This window comes from Acomys minous, assembly GCF_964271855.1.
Source record: "Acomys minous genome assembly, chromosome: 1".
NCBI classification, from domain to species: Eukaryota; Metazoa; Chordata; class Mammalia; order Rodentia; family Muridae; genus Acomys; species Acomys minous.
In genome coordinates, this window is record NC_140483.1 from 124,159,509 (window position 1) to 124,175,242 (window position 15,734).

Sequence of the window (15,734 nt, forward strand, 5' to 3'; positions counted from 1 at the left end):
AGGTTACAACTCAATTGTTATCCCATCACTTGTACCCTCCCGTTCTTCCCTCCCTGCCTCTTTCACCCTATTCCCCTCCCCTAGGTCTAAGACTGAGGGGAACCTCCTCCTCCACTATATGATCATAGGCTCTCAAGTCTCATCTTGGTAGCCTGCTTATTCTTTTTTTGATTGCCACTAAGGATCCCCACCAGGGGGAGGTCATCAAATATGGGGCACCAGAGGTTACTACAATTTTCAAGTGCAAGGATGAGAATGTTCTGGGCTTTCGTTATTATTAAAATTTAACCCAAGTGAACAGACCAATAAATCCTAGTGAAATAGAAACAGTAATTAAAAGTCTCCCAATGAAAAAGGGGGAAACAGGGCCAGATGATTTTTGCATAGAGTTTTTTGAGATCATACAGTTACTGATATCCAAACCACATTAGAATCTTAAAAAAAAGGGAGAATTATAGATCAATTTTCCTTTAGAACACAGATGAAGAATTGCAATAGAGTACTTGCAAACTGAATATAACCAAACAGAAAGACAAAAACTACATGATCACTTCATTAGATGCATAAAAGGCCTTTGACAAAAATCTAACACCCTTTCATAATAAAAGTCCAAGAGAGATTAGGGCCACAAGGGACAAAACCTCAACAGTTTACAGTAGGCCCACAGCCAAGATGAACTTAAATGGAGAAAAATACAAAGCAATACTACTAAAATTGGAACAAGATAAGGTTTTCTACTCTATACCTACTCAATATAGTACTTGAATTCTTAGTTCTAGTAATATGGAATTATTCAAACTAAATGGCTGTATGTATAAGAATCCAGAGAGATCCCATACTTATCTCCCAGAACAAACTTATCTCCAAATGGGTCAAATGCTTCAGCATAAAACCAGATATACTGATCCCGATAGAGGAGAAAGTGAGGTATAGCCTTGAACTCATTGGCACAGGAAAAGGCTTTCAGAAGAGAACACTCTTAGCACAGGCACTAAAATTAATAATTAATAATGAGACCTCATGAAACTAAAAGGTTTCTGTAAGGCAAAGGACACTGTCATTCAGACAAAGGAGCAGCCTCCAGAATGGGAAAAGATGTTTACTAACCACACATCTGATTAAGAACTAATATTTAAAATATATAAAGAACTCTAGAAACTAGATACCAACCACCCAAATAATCCAGTTGAAAGCGAGGCACAAATCTAAACAGAGAATTCTCAAAAGAGCAATCTCAAATGGCCAAGAAACGCTTAAGGAAATAACTGTGCAACAGCCTTACCAACAGAGAAATGCAAATCAAAACTACTTTGATATTTCATCTTACACCAGTCAGAATGGCTAAGATCAATAAAACAAATAGCATGTTGGCAAGAATGTGGAGCAAAGGGAAGACTTATTTATTGCTAGTGGGAGTGCAAACTTGTACAGACACTATGGAAATTTCTGTGGTAGTTCACCGGTAAAATGGGCACCAATCTCCCTCAAGATCCAATTGTACCAATTTTGGGCAGATACCCAAAGGATGATTCATCCTACCATAGAGACACCTGCTTAACTATGTTCACTGCTGCTTTATAAAAAAAAATGTGGTACATTGACACATCAACTCGGCTGTTAAAAAATGAAATCATGGAGTTTCCAGGCAAACGGATGGAACTAGAAAACAAAATAATTCTACATGAATAATTCAGACCTAGAAAGACAAATATGGTATGCATTTGCTTATATGTGGACATTAACTACTAACTCAATGCTAACCGTCCTACAATGCATAGAACAAAAGTGGTATAGAGTAAGGAACTTGGGGTTGTGGGCAGATATATCTCCCTTGGATATACTAGGATAGATAGTTGTGGATGGGTGAGGTTGTTGGAATGGGAGTATCCAGTGGGAACGGGGAGTGAGGGTGGGGCGGAGAGAGTGATGTGACAGAGAATTCGGAACAAGACACTTAAAATGAAGGACTACTTGAGGGGTAGTATAGATACCTAAAACTATAGAAACTTCCTAAAATATTTACATATATAAACTGAATCTAAATAATTTTGCCAAATAATGGGGGCGACATCGCACCATCTAGATATCTCTTGTCACCAAATGTAGCTTCCAATATTGGGATTGGGTTGTGTCTAATTGAGTTGTTGGCCAAAAAGGTCCCATGTGAATGCCCAAACAACCCAGGCAGTTGCCAAAAACTATAGGTTGCTTTTCACAATGTAATGGCAAGATGGCAAGGCCCCATTGTTAAAGACAACACCTAGACAACTCATTAAGCATAGAGAGATCAAGATGATGCCAACATAGAGACCTTTCCTGCATGTTCTAGTGTCTTTGGTACAGAAAGATACTCTGTACTCTACCAAAAGAGAAATACTAACCCAGTCACAAATCATTTGATTTTTAATGTCCTGCCTACAAGATATGCTAAGGCAATGGTGAGCTTTTGGGACTAGCCAACTAATATCTGAATGACTGAAGGCCCACTCCATGAGATGGAAACTATTCCTGATACTTCTTGGGTGACCAAGAACCCAAGACCAGATATTCCAGGGACCTAAGGTAAAACCAAATATGACTGTTCTTTAAAAATATAGATAAAATGACTTCTTTTTTAAAAAATTAATTTGTTCTTGTTACATCTCAATGGTTATCCCATCCCTTGTATCCTCCCCTTCTTCCCTCCCTCCCATTTTCCCCTTATTCCCCTCCCCTATGACTGTTCCTGAGGGGGATTACCTCCCCCTGTATATGCTCATAGGGTATCAAGTCTCTTCTTGGTAACCTGCTGTCCTTCCTCTGAGTGCCACCAGGTCTCCCCCTCCAGGGGACATGGTCAAAGTTGAGGCACCAGAGTACGTGTGAAAGTCATATCCCACTCTCCACTCAACTGTGGAGACTGATCTGACCATTGGCTAGAGCTGGGTAGGGGTTTAAAGTTTACCGCCTGTATTGTCCTTGGCTGGTGCCTTAGTTTGGGCAGGACCCCTGGGCCCAAATCTGCCTACCATAATGTTCTACTTGTAGGTTTCTAAGACCCTCCGGATCCTTCTACTTTGCTATTCTCCCATGCTTCTCTCATCCAGAGTCTCAATGGGATGTCCTCCCCTCTGTCCCAGTTTCCTGGTGAGTGAAGGCTTTCATGGGATATGCCCTTTGGGCTAGTATGAAGATATAAGTGAGTATACACCATTTGAGTCTTTCTGCTTCTGGCTTAACTCACTCATTATGATCATTTCTAGCTCAATCCATTTGTCCACACATTTCAGGCGAGGATGTGGGGAGAGAGGAACACTCCTTCATTGCTGGTGGGAATGCAAACTAGTACAGCCACTTTGGAAATCTATCTGGTGCTATCTCCGAAAATTGGGAATAGGGCCTCCTCAAGACCCAGCTATTCCACTCCTTGGAATATACCCAGAAGATGCTCCAGCACACAACAAGAAAATTTGCTCAACCATGTTCATAGCAGCCTTATTCATCATAGCCAGAACATGGAAACAGCCTAAGTGTCCCTCAGTAGAAGAATGGATAAAGAAACTGTGGTACATATACACTATGGAATACTATTCAGTTATGATAAAATGACTTCTAATGACATTCTACTGTTCTCATAGATCAGTGCCTTGTTGCCATCACTAGAAGCTCCCTCCTCCATCAGACAGGAACAAATACAGAGACCCACAGCCAGACCTTATGCAGAGATTGAGAGACCTTTGAACATTCAGCCCTAGAAGGAATATCTCCATCAAATCCCTTCCCTCAGGTCTAGGGAACCCTGGATAAGAGGAGGCAGAAAGTTTAAGAACCAGAGGGGATGGAGGACACCACGGAAACAAAAACCCTCTAAATCAACATGAGCAAAGCTCATATGAGCTCCCAGAGTCTAGGGCAGCATGAACAGGTCATGCCTGGGTCAGAATCAGGTCCTCTGCATACATATTGTGGCTTCTAGCTTAGTGAGTTTATGGAATTTTTGAGTGTGCAAACGAGTGGTCTATTTTTCTTGTGCCTTTTCTTGGGTACTGTTCCTTTTATTTGTTTGTTTTGTCCAATTGCAAAGTCTTAGTTTTTGTTTGATTTTATTGAGATAGAGATAGAAATAGATAGATAGAGACAGAGACACACACAGAGAGAGACAGAGACACACACACACAGAGACAGACAGATAATATGAGAGAGAACAAGAGTAAGCGAGTGAGGGAAACCTCTGCATTCCCAGTCCCAGAGTGGACTCTTTTGTCCTTTCCTGATGTCCTGGCTTCTCCTCCTTCACAATGTCTGAACACATCTTCATAATAGTCAGAACTGTCACAGTTGCAATCGTTAGTGTCAGATTTGTTTTCAAACCATTGCAATGAGTTCTTGGTTGAATCTACCAGGCTGATAACCCATACTTCTGTTCTGAAAGCTTTTCTTGATTATTCTTTTGATAATTATTCTCCCTTGTTCCTTTTCTAGAGTTTCTACTTCACAAACCCAAGACCTTTTCAACTTACTCTCTAGTTTTCTCATTATATATATTTTCTTTTTACTTTGTAGAGATTTTATATTAAAATATTTCTCAAAGTATGTCCCCGTTACAATCACAAGTTTGGATGAATGAGACAGAGCCCTGTTGTCCGCTGAGGATTTTTTCTTCCTTCAGAAACATCTCTGCCTTTTAATGGTTCTGATTCTTTTGAATTTTTTTCTGCTTTCTGAATTGTTTTGTGCTGGATAAAAAAAACTACATTTTGTTCTAGGGATCCATCTTAGTGCCTAATAGCTCTTTATCTCTGACTCAAGCTCCTAAAATGTAAGTTACCGATAACCCTAACCCCAGAAATGTGCAGCCGTGAAGATAGCTTGTTATGCCCACAAAAGTTTCTGTTTTTTCTGGTTTTGTTTTGTGTTTGCTTTGCTCTTTCTGTTGCTCCACTTCTCCCTCTACATTCCAGAGAGAGGACTGACAAGGCAGGCTGGGGTTCTTGTATGCATTGGTGTTAACCAAGTCACATCTTCCAATCGGAGTCTTTAAGCCTATTCGCAGGTATGACTATGACTTTCTCTTAGATTAATCAGATCTTCCACTGAAGTGTCCCCTAACAGAACACTCTGAGCCCTGATGTCATGATCTGGAAACACAGGATACCAAGGGGATTTTAGATGAAGGCCATCACTTAGTGTCTCATCTTCAGCTTTGTGTCCAGCCCCCTGTTGTACTTGGTTTACACTTGTTTTCCTCTAGGGTTCTCCAGACTGGGAAGAAACAATCACTATGAATCGCTGGTGGGGATTTCCCTAACACTCTTGTCTCACTTTCACCTCCCTGTCCGCTCCGCACGGCATCTTCTGCATCCCAAGGCTCTCTGTGCTCACTGCTGCACATCATCCTCTCACACAGTCCATGTGAGCTGCTTTCCGGGGATTTTAAATCCTCCATATCCTTCTTTTTAGACTTCCAGTGCCTACTTTTGTGGTTGTGGTTGTGGTGGGATTTTCTTCCCTTTACTGTTCATGTGTTCATGACTCTTTTATCCAGGCATCTTTCAGGTTAATTTTGAAAGTTTAGACAGAGAACAGCAACAAACTACACATATCTAGTCTCCAATATTTAATTTTCCCTATGGATTTTCCCACAGCAAAAGCCTCATGCTCTGGTGACACAGGCAATCAGTGCTGCAGTTCTTTGACCAAGCGAGGATGTCATAAGCCGTAGGAGGATTTATAATCACTTGTGGGTGAAATTAAAACCATTTCTTTCTTCTGTAATAGGCAACTACCAAAAGGCAAAAAATGACTTCCAAGCCCAAAGGGACTCATTTGTATTTCTGCCTATAGAAGAAACTTGGAAAACAGACCAAACTTCGAGATTCCATTTTACAAAGAAAATCCACACATAATTGAACTGTATTCAGGAGATGTGGCTTGTGAGGAGGAGGATTTATGCAATAGGACAGGGGTCCTCTTGAGGGAAGCTTGCACATCACACAATGATTAGTCTTGCCACTGGCTATTAGGTTCTTTCAAAAGACAGGGAATTAAAGTGGCTCCCACTTAGCCAGTTTGCCAGCGCAGATACAAAGATGCTATAAAATGCCATCTGAGGATCTCACCTCTGTGACATGCCAGCTGTGCATACCCCTTCTCTGAAATTGCTGTTTTCACATGAATAAGCACAGACATTATGCCTAACCCAGCATGTCTGATTCATTATTGCAGGATGAACGATGTTGTGTGATTCTGCCTGGGGCTTCTAGAAGGCATAGATGTTGTCTCTAGAGTTCACCCTTCTCAAAAGTCTGTATCCCTTGGTTTCACAAATATTACACTGTAAAGCCATATTGATGCCGAAGGGGAAGTAAATTATTGTGACCCTGGGAATTTTAATGAAACCTGCATCTTACAAGTCTTGACTGTGTAGGGTATCATGGAATCCTCCTTTGTGATATTAAAAACAAGAGTTTTGTAGTTCCTGATTTGCCTTCTCTTCACTCTGTTCTTTTCTCATGCAAATATGTACTACATATATCGTTGTTAGACTAACTTTCTGTAATCTTTGGTTTTTATTAGATCGTTCTTTTATATCCACTAACAGCGCCTATGATAGAATTAACTTCCAGTGCATCTGTCTGGCATTGAAGATCTTCCAGAGAGCAGATGGATTGGCCTGCTCACTGTCCCTAATGTGCTGCTCTTCTGTGGGGTCCACTCCCATTCACTCAATTCCAGCTTTTTAACATGTAGAGGGGGGCAATGCAAAGCCCCTGGCATGTAGACATGCAAAAACTAATGGAGAAGATAGATAAGTTCAAGTCTGAGTTAATTAAGTGGCAACACAAGGCACAACTAGAGGACTCGGTAGGGGACATGGATATTATAGATAAAGAATTGTGGAGTGACAAAAAAGGGTGGAAAAGCTGGCCAGATGACAGCATCCAACACGGGGTAGGCTGGGACCCACTCTCCCCATAGAGAATATGGTCTTGACTCTCAAAGTCCTTCTAAAGATCCAGTTCAAGGCTTCTCGGCCTAGGAAGTTTTTGCAAGGCTGGTTTGATTGATATGCTGGGACAGGACAGCTTCATCTTACTGTCATTCTGTCACCGGTCCTGGAGCCTCTGCTCCTGTTGGCCTTTGGTGGCAGCAGATAGGAAAATATAGTATTAGGAAAGGAGACACAGCCCTTTGGGTTAGGAGGCTAAAGAATGCTTTCTTTCGAAACTTCATACTGTATATAACAGGCATTAACCCACAGAAGTGTACTTTTTTCTACACATTAAAAAAAAAATAATTTATTCAGAGACTCCTGAGAGTATCTCAGGAAGGTGTTGAACCTGGGCATCCCTGGAGGTTTCAGCCAAATTCCATGTCACAGCGTTGTCCACATTGACAAGAAACCTGCAACAGTTCCCATTATTCAATCAGTTTGGGGCTATAAATCTAGAGGTAAAAGGCCCATTAATCCTCTGCTGTCTTCTTTGATTCTTAAACTCTGTATTATTTTGTTTCTTCTCATTAAACACAGCTGTTATGTAGCTTCTGGTTGCAAGCACAAGTTTAAAGCAAGCCTAATGCAAAAAGCGGTTGTTCATTAAACATTTGCTATGTGCGTGGTGCTGGGTGTGGCATACGCCTGTAGGCAATAACTATAGAGGGGAAAAAGAGAACCCTAAGAATGGAGGTGGAGAGGCATGCTGACTCTTTTCTAAGTCTCTTCTCAGGTGGCAAATGATGATTCTAAAAGGAAAGAATTCGGTCCACGTGATCTAAACCAAAGAAATAGTAAGGACCATTATTTCCTTACCAAGAGCATGAAATCAATTTCACTTCTGCTTCAGGACATTCACTTATGGTCTCAGACTGAGGTGATTCCCTATACTTCGCTATTTGCTATGGGATCACTCAACACAGTGAAAAGAGTGGGTGAGTGTGAAGAAGGGTACACAGATCCATTGAACGATGCATTCCAACATCCACCTCCTGCACGCCCAAATCCATCATCTGCACAGACAGCCTCACTGTACTCTGAAATGACAAGCTTTCTTTTGTTGGACTTTGGACAGTTGTCATCTGACACTGTACATATGGGTGAAAATTACATAATATTACAGAGATGCCTTGTTTAGAAAAATTGATCTTATGGAATAAATTACTACCACCATTCAAAAACTGTACTGCATGGTTTCAAGATGCAAATGTCACATAAGGCATGTCTAGGGGCTTAAAGTGACATATTAACCAATGCATGTCAGAGGAGCAAGAATTTTGTCCTTGTTCATCTTGCGAGGCACAATGTCAATTGAGTAACATACCAAATGGATATCATTGTACCTGCTTATAGTACAGGCTTCTTTTAGGCATTCACACCTCAATTATGTTGTTAACTGGTAGCATTAGCTTTTCAATCTCTCTCATCACTCACTTGTCTCCATTTAAAAATATTTTGGCTTGTAATTAATGACACAACCTTTCCAACATAGCCAGGGTCATTTGAACATAACCATATTTTCAAATTATACTGATTTAGAAGACCTGGCCATAGACTTAAATTCCATTCTTCCATATTTAATATTTCACTCTTCAGAAACCCACTGACAAGTCATTTCCCTTCCTCTGTATTTATCTTGCTGCGCTTTGCAGTTTAGTTTTAGTATACATGTTTTATCTTTATCGGTTTTATCTGCTTAAGGAATAATATCTTCTTAAACATATATTAATATCATCTGTTTTGTCTTTTAAATTCTTCTCTATGTCCTAAATTCTAAATTCACATTTGTTGAATAAATGACAGACTACATAATAAAAGGTTAGTTTTTTCCTAAGCAAATAGCCTAGAGGGGTCCTTGGCACTCTTTAAAATTGATTAATTCATGAAATTAGCTTTCTCTAGAATAATCAGAATCACCCCTCAACGCCTTCCCATAAGTACAGCATCATCAGAGAGACAGAAAACGTTAGTTGCCTTTCTTGACGTGTTTGCTCCTCAGTAGTTTCCATGGCACACTCCAGAGAGTTCTGGAGAGACTGCAACTGATTCAGGGTCTCCTTCAACAAAAATCGAGTGACAAATTGTTCCAAGTTGGAGGCTTCTTGGTAGTCCTATGGGTTACAAAACAAATGTAATTAGAAGTGTCATAGAGACAAACATCCAGGAAAAGATTTTTCCCCCGAGTACCCCTTGGTCTTAGACTAATCCCAGAAGCAAAACTGGAGAGAAAAGAGGTGTAGTCCCAGAAATCTGTGGTAGGACTGTGTCCACCTGCCGGAGGCTGAGTTTAAAAACTGATTAGACTATATGACTTCTCATTGCACTTTCCTCAAGTTTGGCAAAAAGAACAAACCTTAGCACTATGAAGTAGTAGATATCTGGAGAAAAATGTAGCTGACTCGCTTTGTTATGTTTCATGAAAATAATGACCACAGCATCATGCATTTTTTCCTTCGCACCCACAAAATATAGTCATGTTTCCACAAATGCAATAATTCATTCTTGCTACATTTATCACACTTGATCTGTATTCTGGAGAAGGCAGAGAAATTAGGTGTAGTTATTTTAAAATCTGGAAGATGCTAGGCTTGGAATATTTAGAGAGTTTACTCAATCTGTTCATGTTCTGCTCAGGGATGCTAAAGACTGCAGCTAATGTCTACCACAAAAGTTCCATGTATTCTGCCAGCCATTGGCTGATGTGGACCTAGCAGCAGCACTTGCACAGCTCCTCAGGGCAGGCCAGCGAACTCTAGATCAGAGGTTCTCAGCCTTCCTCCGTTGCGACCTTTTAATACATTTCCTCATGCTGTGGTGACCCCAACCATAGAATTATTTCCATTGCTACTTCATAACTGTTATTTTGCTACTGTTACAAATCATAATGTAACTAAATGATATTTCCAATAATCTGAGATGACCCTGTGAAAGGGTTATTTGGCCTCTGAAGGGGTTGTGACCCCAAGGTTGAGAACCATTGCTCTAGAAGGTTCTAGTTGCCACCCTGTAATGTCTCAGGAAGAAAACCAGGTTATAGCTATGTCCTAGAAATAGGGGATACAGAGCCTGAACTGGCCATCTCCTGTAACCAGGTCAGGCTTCCACTGGAGGCACTGGGGCACCAACCCAGGCACGATACCTTCAACCAACACTTTATCCTGCATGCAAAATGTCTGGGGTAAAGATGGCACAGAGATTGTGGGAGTGGCCAAGCAGTAACTGCCCAGCTTGAGAATCATGCCAGGAGAGGCAGCCCATGCCTGAAACTGCCTAGAGGGCCAGGAAGCAGAGGCTGGAGAACCCAGAGATGAAGGGCAGAACCAAATATAAAGACAAAACAAAACAAAACAAAACAAAACAAAAGTGTGTGAAATGATCCTTAATGATATTCTGCTATATATTTAAAAAACCTTTCCTTTATTTATTTAATCACTTTACATATTATCCCAGCCCCCTCCCTCCTCTCCTCTTAGCCCTACTCTCATGCGCCCCTCCCCCAGTCCTCCCATCTCCCCCCCTCAGAGAAGAGGAAGCCCTCAAGTGTTACCAACCCACCCTGATATCTGTATTAGTAGACAAGGACCTAGCACAATCATCATCAGATAGGCTTTGTCAAGCAACTGATGGGAACAGATGCAGAGACCCACAGCCAAACATTAGGCAGAGCTCGGGGAATTCTGCAGAAAAGGGGCAGAAAGGATTGTAGGGGCCAAGTGGATCAAGGACACCTCAAGAAAATTGCCCACTGAATTAACTAAGCAGGGCTCATTGAAACTCACATAGATTGAACCTACCAATCTCGGACCCTGCATGGGTCTGAGCTAGGTCCTCAGCACATATGCTTTGCTTGTGTAGCTTGGTGTTCTTGTGGGACTCCTCACAGTGGGAGTGGGGGTGTCTCTGACTGTTTTGCCTGATTTTATTGGGACTCCTTTTCGCCTACTGGATTGCCTTGCCTCGTCTAGCCTTGATCTGAGGGGTTTGTGCCTAGTCTTACTGCAATTTGATATGCCATGTTTGGTTGATATTCCTGGTAGCTCTGCTCTTTTCTGAGCAAACAGAGGAGAAGTGGATGGGAAAGGGGGAGGAGGGAGGGAGGGACGGGGAGGAAAGAAAAGAGAGGAGACTGCAGTCAGGATGTAATATGTGCGAGAAGAATAAAGAGGAGGAAGAGGAGGAGGAGGAGGAGGAGGAGGAGGAGAAGGAGGCCAGATTAGAGAGAATGAACAGCAACAGAATCTCTGTTTCAAGTTACTAGGAACCAGCTAAATCTGAATTTTTAGCATCTTGCTGCGCTTTGAATCTCAGTGTTCCTCATAGACACATTTTGAATGCCTGCTTCCCAGTTGGTGGAGTTAACTTTAGGAGGTTGTACAACCTGTGGAAGATGAGGACTGAGTCAGAGTCAGAGGAAGCAAGGCCCTAGTGATGAGCTCTGATGGTTACATCTGGTTCCTGGTTCCGGCCACTACCTGCTTCTGGTTCACTATGATGCGAAGCGTCTGCTGCAAGCTCACAGTGCCGCGGACTTGCTTCTCAGCTGTGTCTCACCTACTCTGTCATGAGTCAAAATTAGTCTTTCCCTTTTAGACAGTCTTTGTCAGGTAGTCGGGTCACAGTGACACAGTAGTAACTAATTTGGGTGCGAAGGATATAGTTCAGTTCATCCATAGAAGGGTTTATTTGTCTTTGTCCCGAAACAAAATGATGTATTTGGTGAAAAATACAAAACCAAAGTAAGACGATGAGCTCCTGCCATGAGTCAGGATATTCTGGGGAATTAGCTGGGATGGTCGCAAAGCCAAACAAATGAAACTATTTATTTATCCTTTGGGGACCTCACTTTTCTCACTTGCATATCAGGCTATGTTATTACAAACTGAAAATATTCTGTGCTTCTATCAATTCTAAATTATAAAGTATTTACTGGAGGCCCCATAAAAATTACCCCATTTTTTCCTGTCCACAGAATAACATGATAGAAAATTTTATTTAGCAAAATTTCAATCACCATTCTTTAAAAACGCCCATTTCACCCAGGAACATTTTTTTTTTTTAAATCCATTAATCCTGTAGCCTTTCTTAAGAATTCAAAACTGTCCTTAAACTCTCCTTAAGAAAATAAGCATATAATATATATAAGAACTTTGAATAATTTGAATCGAGTAAAATGCACAAAATACCCCATTTGATCTCAGAGGTTACTAAGTTTTGCAGACAAAACTTCACAGAATTATTTCTCCATATTTTTAAAAAAATACAATCAAGGAAGCGTTCCACTGAGCTGGAAAGCTTGCTCGTGGAATAAAGGCTGTGTTTGATTCTCACACTGCAGTTGTTCCCAATTTTACCAACACATATTTTAAAAATAAAATTTATTAAAATGAACACAAGACACAATTGCAAAGTCAGAGATTATGCCAGCTCATCCGCATCTCTGCATAAACTATGACTAATCCTGAACAGGATGGCAAATTTGTACACATTTGCAGACAGCACCGAACAGAGGAGAACCAATACACCCAGGGAGCAATGGCCACAGTGTCGGCCTTATGTTGTTTTTCATCTAAATGCTAAATATTTGTCACTGTCATGTCAGAGCTAAAAGAAGCCTTTTTTCTTTTTCTTTTTTTTACAGTTAGCTAATGTCAATACTCAAGTCATTTTTCTTTCTTTCTTTCTTTCTTTCTTTCTTTCTTTCTTTCTTTCTTTCTTTCTGACTTTAGCATCTTAGACACAGGGAATGCCAAATATATATGATTAAGGTAAATAGTCATTTAGTATTTAAGGGCTTTGTTTTGGAGATAAATGTCTACCCTAACTTTTTATTATGTTGATGTTGTTTTTCTATACATAAAGACCCCACTAAAGCTAGATACTTCAAAACTACATACATGATGTATTTGCAACTATTTATCCCTCACCATTTCCTTCTCTTATTTGCCCCATTTGCACCAACATGTCCCCCCTTCTAATTTCATGTCTTTAAAAACTCCATTGAGCTTAATTAAGTTTGCTTGCACGTGCATAGGTGTGGGGCAATTACTGGATCAGGGCAACTTGCCAGTGGCTACCCCCTCCGAACAAGCATGGTGCTCCCGGGCTCTATCATACATGAACTGCCAATGTCTCTTTGACTAGAGATGGAGCATTTTATGCTCCTCCATCACTAGGCTGGAATGTTGACAGGCTAAGTCTTGTGCAGGTCCATGGAGTTGACATGAATCATGCCAATTCCCTGGTTCCTACATTCTTTCTGCCCTGTCTTCTAGGATGTTCCCTGAGCCTTGTGGGGTGGGGGTTGGGGGGAGAGAATGGTATGGATGTCCTGTCTGGGGCTGACCACAAAGTTAGACATTTAAGGAAAATGAAAATCAGACAACTGTGCTTTTCCTATTATTGCTCTACGATAGCAATGTGGGTGTTATTTCTTACCCACTCTTCTATGGGCCTCTGGTGGGTCTGCAATAACATTATGAAATGTTCTAACCCAGCTGGGAGAGAATATTGGACAGAAATGTGGAGAGTTTGACACTGGGGAAGATGATAAGTGAGACAAAGCTTTTGGAGATTAGGATTTAAAATAAAAAAACACAAAGAGTTGCTGGTATGTGCTGCTTCTAGAGAATCAATAGCTTGTCTTCTATTAAAAATTTAAACTAATTTTTGTTAGCACACAGAGTAATGTATTTCATGAGGGCATTTTCATGCTCCTTTTCCCACTGCTATTCCCTCTCCCTTCCCCCCCGCAGTATCCTCCCTTCTGCTTCATGTCACAAATAATTCTATTGTCCTCTCTCGCCCTCTCACTCCCTTCATATTTCGTTCTCCCCTTTATGGTCCCCTTTCTAGCTTCATCACACTCACACATGCACACAGGCACATGCACATGCACATTTAAGTCTTTGTTATGCATATGGAATAGAACGTGCAGTATTTGTCTTAAAACAGGCTACCCTGTGACCACTCCTGGACATATACCTAAATAAACCTGAGTCCTTACATGCTGTTGCACTGTTCACACTAGTCAGCAAATGGATCTGGCGAGGTGCTCATCAACAGATGAATGGCTAGGGAACACAATCTAACACACAATGGAATTTCAGCCAGCCACAAGAAAAAAAAAATGAAATTATGATAGACTGAACTGGAGACCAGCAAGTGAAGGACCAGTTAAAGAAAACCTTGCTTTCCAACATTTCTATTTGTCCTCCCAGGCTGAGCTCACAGCTCTTTCTTCATGCCCTATACTGATTTGGGATCATGATTTATTTTCACACCATCTCTTTCACTTCTCCGTGTTCCTGGAACCTATTTTCTCTACTTGGGGAGTAGGATTTGCCATTTTATATTGTAATCTGTGTCAGATCCCTAGGTGTAAAGGTTCTATCTTTTTCATTGGTTTCCTGAGTGTTCAGGAAAGCTCCTGGCTCACACCAGCTGCCCCAGAAATGGTTAAGGGTATGTGAGGAACAGGCATGACATGTAGACTTGGGGAGGCGGAAGGAACGTCTGAGCCCTGTGTGCTCTAGATGTGTGCAGTCGTCAGCTGCCTCGTGTGTGGCTCATGCTGTTTGTACACGCCACTGCCTGCTCTGCCTGGCCATGTGGTTCTACTATAAAGGGAAATACAGCTTTCCCTCTTGGCAGACTGTTTGTCCTCATTTCTTTTCTTTTATCTTTTTTTTTTGTGTGTGGGGGTCTGTTTGTTAGTCTTCTTTCCTTCCTTTCCTCTGGATCCCATGCTTTGAGACTGCAGACCCATGTGGCACAGATCCAACCTCCTTCCTTCTCCCACATACACGCAGATGTTCCTTTGGAAGGCAGAGTGGCAAAGAAGCAGATGGAAAATTAAATAGAGATAACAAGCTGGAAAATGTCAAAGCCTGGACCTTTCATCCTCAACAAATGGATTGATCGTGAAGTACAAAAAGGGATCTTTGCATTCCTGTCTCCCCAGAAGGCTGGGGTGTTGGTATTTGACACATATTCATTTGAGCCAAGCGCAGTGTTTGTGGAATGGAGGAACGGACTTCCAAGAATCTATAAAGCATGGGATAGCCAGTGCGTGGATGGGGTGTCTAGATTCTTCTTTGTTTTCAGGCATTGTTCATTCCTGTCTATTAGAAAGGTTATGGAGGGACGAAAGCTGACTGTATTTCTCAGATCCAAATAATGCTCACTCAAGTCAGCAGTAATTGTCACATAAATTGAATTATTAGGTGGAAATTGTTAGCTACACACACTAAAATGTCCATTTTTGTCTTTGGAAAGCCGAAATGCCACCATCTTAAGGTGAGCTTTTTTTTGTGTGTGTGAAACTGCCACAGGGCTTGTATCTGTTCAAGTATAACTCCCCATGTTTGAAGCTAACTTGAACATTGTGTTTCTTAGAGGGCTGCCTGTGCATCCTAACTGCAAGATCATTTCTCAGCAAGTGAACGCTGCACATCTGCATGCTGGGAGGAGCAGAGAACTCACGCATCAACCTGATGTGAGTCACCTCGGGTAATCAGAACAGTTAGAGCATCAGACTTGTTTGTTTGTACTTACTGTGCTTGAGACTTAATCAGGCTGGTAGAATCTAGTCACACTGTCTCCTTGCTGAGGACACCAGAGGCTACCACATTTGGCAAGGCTACTGCTATCTGCCTCTGAAACAAAGCTCCATAAGCAGCCTTGCTCTTGTGGGAGATATCTTTATTTTCAGACATCGTTCAGTCTTCCCGACTATTTATTAGAAAGGTTATGAAGAAAGGAA

General features: G+C 41.3%; 1 protein-coding gene across 1 annotated transcript in view; it reads right to left on the bottom strand.

Moving 5' to 3' along the window:
• Positions 1-15,734, bottom strand: part of NECAB1 (N-terminal EF-hand calcium binding protein 1) — a 155,341-nt gene that overhangs the window by 32,153 nt on the left and 107,454 nt on the right. The window contains exon 6 of the mRNA XM_084760026.1: positions 8,948-9,084. Within this exon, the coding sequence (XP_084616152.1) occupies positions 8,948-9,084 (137 nt within the window). The remainder of the gene's footprint in view (positions 1-8,947; positions 9,085-15,734) is intronic.